The following is a 7,041-nucleotide window of genomic DNA, read 5'->3' on the forward strand; positions in this document are numbered from 1 at the left end:
CTTAGGTTCCCTTCCCATTTTTCTCCGCCGCGCCTCCCCCTCCCCCTTTCCTCTTTCTCTCCCTTTTCGCCCATCTTCCCCCACGTTACTCCCACTCCTCTTCCATCGTCATCCTCCCACACGTCTGTCACCCCACTCCCGCTGTCCCCTCACGCTTCTGTTCCCTCCACCTTCGTTTGTCCCTGCTCCTCTCTCTCTTCGTCACGAGAAACCCTAAATCGCTTTATAAATATCCATCTCCAAATCAGTTGAAAAGGGGGGATTTTTTGGATTGGTGAAATTCCTCAAGAACAGAGGATCTTTGTTCGATTCATAAAATTCCTCCAAAAACCTGTTTTCTTTTAGCCGTAGAAATCCCCTGAAGATTAAAGATCTTGAAACCCCAAAATTCTCCGAATATAGATATATATATCAAGTTTTCAGTAGTCGTAAGAAATTCTAAAGGTCGAACCAAGAACATTAAATCAATTTTCTATTTCTTCTGCTTGCCTCTGGGTCGCTTTTAATCCAAGCATACGCAAGTTCGAATTTCAAAGTGTTCGAGTGGATATCGAAACCTTCGCCTCACTTCGCTGCACCCGAAGAAGGTAAATCCCATTCCTGTCTTTCAAGTTTTGTATGTTTATGTTTTTTTTATGGTTTGGTTTGATGTCTAGCTTAGCTATTGTAGTTAGATAAATCATTATCACGTTTTAGCTCAGTTTTAGATATTGTCAGATGTCGCTGTTGTTATTTAGTTCAGCGTGTGCGGCTTAGTTTGGATAGTGTTTATTTGCATGCTGATAATTCGATCTAATAAAAGGTATGAAATTATTTAGGTTTCGTTCCCAGTTAATTTGGTTAATGATCAGTTAAGCATGTATAATCATTTGTTGCTCACAGTTGTTTATGGTTATTTAATTGATTTAAACCTAATCCAGTATGACATCTGTCCTATTTTATGTATGGTATGTCTATTGTAGATCCCATCTAACAGGTGGGCTAGTCAAATCATTGCGTAGATGTGTTTTTCCCTTTATTTGCTAATAAATCAGATCTTTGCTATGTGAAATTTGTTGGTTATAGTGTAAAAATCATGTGTAGACAGTGTTGGATTTGTATGAAGTATATTTGATGTGAACTGTGTTGCATATGTACAATTGGTGTGTTTACCGTGAGAGTCCAAGCTAGACCCTAATGGAGTTTTTCAACCCCCTAGATTTAGTTTCTTTCTCTGAAATGTCGAAGATAGGAATAGGTGTTTATGTCCTCTTTCTTCCTCTTCCTTTGCTTGAAGTTTGTTTGTGGCTTTTGAGAGTATGTTCTAAGTCTCATATAAACAAGATCTGATTCCCATAACTTAGGGATTAATAACAAAGTGCTATTGGAAATGGAAATGATAGAAAGATATCCTCAATTTGTGCAAGACAATCATGTGCTAACACAAATGCCTGATTGGGGTTTGTTTTAATCAACAATATGTAGTATCTAGCTTTGGTGACTGAAAACAGTTTCACAGAAATAGTGTGACCATGTTGTTATTATGTGCTCAAGTGTTTGGAAGTTCTTCTTAGTGCATAAGAAAACATGTCTTTATCAAACCTGTTAGATAGGGATGACTGAAATTGTGATCAGATATTAGAGGGACTCGAATTCAGCCTCAAATTATCACTTCTGGTAATCTTAAATGATTGTATTACTGCCCAGGAAGAGTGATGCTTGCTTACGTGCCTGAAAATAATCTTCTTGATAACTATGTCTCAACCCTTATCTGTTTCTGCCTTGATGTACTCTGGCTGTTTTGCTTGGTTTATTGATTGTGACACTTTGAAAAAATAATGTTTTGGTTAACTCTGAAGTCAAATATTATCACTCCTTAAAAGCATATTGTTATCGAGTCGTATCACCTGCTACTGTGTTTAGAACTGGTTTCCTGCCATAAATCAGTTGTTGGTTCAAAGGGTTCTGTTCTTGGCTGCAATTTTGTTATTCATGGTTGCATTATTGGTTGTTCGTTGTTATGGTTTTAAGTGTAACAGCTGCTGTTTCTCCAGGGACTAAAGCCTGTTGAAAGAACACTTAGTTTGTTATTATGATAGACATAATCATTTGTGGATAAGATATGGGGTTTTGTTTGATTTCTACCTAGAAGAAGACCCAACTGGTTATTTGCTGGAGTTATGAATGTCTGTTAATCCTGTAGGAGGAATCTCACATGTATAACTGCTTCCTGTTGGCTTATAGGTTCTGAATATAGTGTGTATTTTTTGTGTCTGTCTCTTGATTGGCTTCCATGAGCTTCCTAATGTGTCATCTGTCTTGACCAAGTGTTCTCTTAGAACGTATGTTTCCCTGAACATATTTTCTTCTTCTTTTTGTTCCCTAATGACCAGTTGGACTTCCTTTCCTTTTTCTTTCAACAATTCTGTCCGTGAAAATATGGTAATGAAGTCAGTTTAAGCTCATAAACATAGGCTAACTTATCGACTTAACCTGTGCATTAATTACTTGGTTGAACGAGTTTATATCAAAGGTATATGTTAAAAATTATCTAATATAACCCATCTGAGCATTCAGTTATGATCAATTAATATTGACATTGAGAATTCTGTGTATATGCTCATGCCTAAACCTTTAAGTGCCCAAGTCTGCAATGCTCCTTTGTGAGCTTTGGTTATCATCACATGCATATTGGTGACAATCGATTCGAAACACTAGTTAAAAATTGATCTGAAATTTGATATATATTCCTCATAAGTTGTCATTCATTTAATCATCAGTCTCCAATCCTTGATGCGTGTTGGTTGATTTGTATATGCTCTGAATATACTCAAATATACATAGAATATACATAATCCCCTGAACTGTTTTAAATCTACATTGTGCGTGTTCAGCCGTAGTTATTTGATTTAATACTAATCCTTTTCCTTTCATTTTTTTTGTGCATGACCATCACATACGAGTCTGAGGGACTCGTTCTTCTTCCGTATTCGGTGTTGGGCTAAAAACCCAACGCAATTTTCTTGAGTCACTTCCCATCAATCCTGCTGCAGCAAAGAGGGAATAGAACACAAATTCTGGACCAAAGTCCAATAGACAAAAACAGCCACAGTAGTCCATATTAAAGAATTTGCTGGGCCGAGGCCCAACAGCAAATAGGTCCAGCAGTTCCCTAATGAGCTAGCCCATTCGATATTTATTTACCCCTTTTTATTTTGTGTATTTAGCTTGTATTATGCAACTAACCCTTTATCCTGCTTTATTTTCTTAGATTAGATGAACCTTAGTAAACTAGTGAGCCTTAGTTTTAGTCATGGGTAGTTAGTTTAAGAGGGGCTAACAATAATTTCATAAGTTTCACTTCTTTCTTTTCATGATTAAAACCATTTACAATGTCTAATAGTTATTTTATTAAAAAATTGATTTGCAAAATAGAAGGATAATATATATTTTAAATGAAAGAAATCATATTTTATTCTTGTTATCTAAACATTTCAAAACGTCATTAATATGTAAATATAAACTCAAGTATTATTTTATAAATAACTCTTCAAGTCTGAATCAATCACGTCTATTTTTAGCCGAGCATAATTAAATAAATCAGTAAAAAAAAAAGAGAAATTCATCACCTTTGCATTCTATCTTTAAAACAAGTCTAGATTTCTTACACTATTATATGGATATAATGTCACATTGACTAGGTTTTCTCTTAAAAGCTTCTACTTATATACAAATCACTATATTTTGCCAGTCTCATTTTATACAGTAAAAATTATTATTTTTAACAACATTTATAATTTTATTTTTAAGTTGACTACTATGCATTTCTTCAAGGCAGTTTAAATAGCATCATTATGTTTTCCTTTAAAATCTCAACAACATTTACAACCTATTTTTTATAAGATTTAAGAATTATATTTAATCTGAATTAATTAACCTAAATTTGGTCGGATAACGGTAAGTTAACGGATTCTAAAGGATGCCTAACCCCTTCCCTTTAGGATAATATAGAGCCCTTACCTAGAATCACACTGGTTAAGCAGACTATTAACGGAGGTTTAGTTTTCACTTTACCTTAGTTAATAAATTAGGTGTCCTAATTCACCGTTAAATTAATTAGGTGGCGACTCCTTAAAACAAAATAATCAGGAATCACCAATACGTTGTACTCTTACTTTAACCCGGTTAAAATGGGGTATGACACTTGTTATTTCTCATTTTTCGCATTGCTTTGATTTGCTTGTCGGTATCTGACTTTTTCCCCTTGTTTTCTTGTTTTCTTGTTTTCTTTTGAGCCGGGGGTCTTTCGAAAATAGCTTCCCTACCTTCCAAAGTGGGGGTAAGGTCTGCGTACACTTAACCCCCCTAGACCCCACATTGTGGGATTCAACTGCGTATGTTATTGTTGGTTGATGATTATTCAAGGTATACTTGGTTGTTCTTATTGAATTCTAAGTCAGAAGTGGTTTTTGCTCTTAGAAACTTTGTGAGTTTGGTTAGTAATATATTTAGAGCATCTGTTAAAGTTTTGAGAACTGACAATGGTTGTGAGTTTTTTAATTCACAAATAACTGACTTTGTTCAGACTTTGGGCATTCTTCATCAAAGCTCCTGTGTTTACACACCCTAGCAGAATAGGGTTGTAAAAATGAAGCATAGATATATTTTGGATACTGCTGGGTCATTGAAGTTTTAATCCAGTGTTCCCCTAATATTTTGGAGGGAGTATGTCATGACTGCTACACACTTGATAAATAGAATTCCTTCTTCTGTTCTTCAAGGCAAAACTCCTTTTGACAAACTATATTCTACTTCTCCTAGTCTAGATCATCTTAGAGTATTTGGGTGTCTAGCCTATGCTACACAAGTTAGAAGAACTGATAAGTTTGCTTCCAGAGTTATTCCTTCTGTTTTCTTTGGCTATTCTACTCTCCAAAAGGGTTATAGACTTTACAACTTACATACAAGAGAATTCTTTGTCAGCAGAGATGTGCTATTTAAGGAGGATATCTTTCCATTCTCTCAAATTACCTCTTCAGCCTCTTCCTTGTTTCCTGTTCTCCAGTTTACACGTCAGATGAATAATAGTCCATCCATCAGGATTCCTTCTCCTATAACATCCCCTGCTACTCCTTCTGTTAGCCACAATGATACAACTGACTATAAACTTCTCACCAAATGCAGATTCCCATGATGATGCATCTTCCTCTATTCCTAATCATATTAGTGGTTCATCTCCTTCATCTCTTGAGAAAAGAAGATCCACTAAACAAATCGGACCACCTATTTGGCACCTAGATTATGTTACTCAAACCAAATCCACCTCCTGTCTGTTTCCTGTTTCTAACCATGTTGATTATCAAGCTCTCTCATCCTCTTGTTCTAATGCCCTGGCAGCTTACTCAGCTATAAGTGAACCAACTAATTTTCAAGAAGCTGCTACTGATCCTAAGCGGATTGAAGCTATGAAAGCTGAAATTGCAGCTTTAGAAGAAAATAAAACTTGGAGTATAGTTGACTTGCCTCCTAATAAGCACCATATTGGTTGCAAGTGGGTATTCAAAGTTCAGTACTTCGCTAATGGGGGCAGTTGAGAGGTATAAAGCCAGGCTTGTGGCTAAGGGGTTTGCACAGCAAGAGGGACTTGACTACTCTGAGACATTCAGTCCAATTGCTAAAATGGTTACTGTAAGATCTGTGGTTGCTATTGCTGCTGCTAGAGGTTGTTTATAGCTCATATGGATGTCCACAATGCTAATATGCATGGGGACTTGTTAGAATATGTCTATATGGTGATTCCTCAAGGCTTTTGCAGACAGGGAGAGTCTGGGAAAGTCTGCAAATTACATAAGTCTTTGTATGGTCTTAAACAGGATTCAAGACAATGGAACCTGAAGTTGACTGAGTCTTTGGTTCAGCTTGGATTTTTTTAGAGTCACTATGACTACTCACTTTTCACTAAGAAGGAAGGAAGTAATCTTATAGTTGTGCTTGTGTATGTGGATGACCTACTGATAACTGGTAGCAATACTGTGTTAATAAACAGAACCAAGAATGATTTAAATTGAAGTTCAAGATGAAGGATCTAGGTGACTTAAAATTCTTTCTTGGCATTGAATTTGCCAGATCAAAAGATGGAATTGTTATGAGCCAACGCAAGTATGCATTAGAACTTATTTCTGAGATGGGATTGAATGGTGCTAAGCCAGTTCAAGCTCCCTTAGATTTTAATCTCAGACTGACATCCATTGGTTATGACACTAATGTCAAGGAAGTAGGTGAAGAACAAAATGATAGACCACTAACAGATGTTGCTAAATATCAAAGGTTGGTTAGAAGGTTGTTGTATCTCACAATGACCAGGATGGACATTGCATTTGCGGTACAAGCATTGAGTCAATTCATGCATAAACCAAAAGAGTCACACATGGAAACAGCCTTGAGGGTGGTAAGGTATATCAAGTCAGCACTTGGTTTAGGATTGATGATACCTGCACAAAGTTCAGAATTGCTAACCACTTATTGTGACTCAGATTGGGGCACTTTTTTGGAGACTAAAAGATCAATAACGGGCTATTTGGTGAAGTTTGGCAATGCCTTGGCGTCTTGGAAATCCAAGAAGCATGAACAGTAGCTAGAAGTTCTGTTGCGGCTGAGTTTAGAAGCATGGCATCAGCAGTTGCAAAAATCACTTGGCTGATTGGTTTATACAAAGAATTTGGCATTGAACTTAAGCAACCAGTTGATCTACACTGTGACAGCAAAGCAGCAATGCAGATAGCAGCCAATCCAATCTTTCATGAGAGGACAAAGCATTTTGATATTAACTGTCACTTTGTTAGAGAGAAGCTGACTCAATGAATGATCAAGACTCATCATGTGCCAACTAAAGAACAACCAGCTGATCTATCACTAAAAGCCTAGGGAAAAGTCAACACATATATCTACTGTCCAAGTTGGGCTTGAAGGATATCTTTCAAGCATCAGCTTGAGGAAGGGTGTTATGATAAAGATGTGTTAGTTAGGAGTTAGTAGTACAAATGTGTAACTAATCATACTAGG

General features: G+C 36.4%; 1 protein-coding gene across 1 annotated transcript; it reads left to right on the plus strand.

Moving 5' to 3' along the window:
- Window positions 1-6,055: 6,055 nt before the first annotated feature.
- On the plus strand, window positions 6,056-6,613 carry LOC132609679 (uncharacterized mitochondrial protein AtMg00810-like). The gene has a single exon (XM_060323783.1). It carries the CDS (start codon window positions 6,056-6,058, stop codon window positions 6,611-6,613), a length of 558 nt encoding a protein of 185 aa, XP_060179766.1.
- The last annotated feature ends 428 nt before the right edge of the window (window positions 6,614-7,041 follow it).

The sequence above is a fragment of the Lycium barbarum genome, chromosome 1 (assembly GCF_019175385.1).
Source record: "Lycium barbarum isolate Lr01 chromosome 1, ASM1917538v2, whole genome shotgun sequence".
NCBI classification, from domain to species: Eukaryota; Viridiplantae; Streptophyta; class Magnoliopsida; order Solanales; family Solanaceae; genus Lycium; species Lycium barbarum.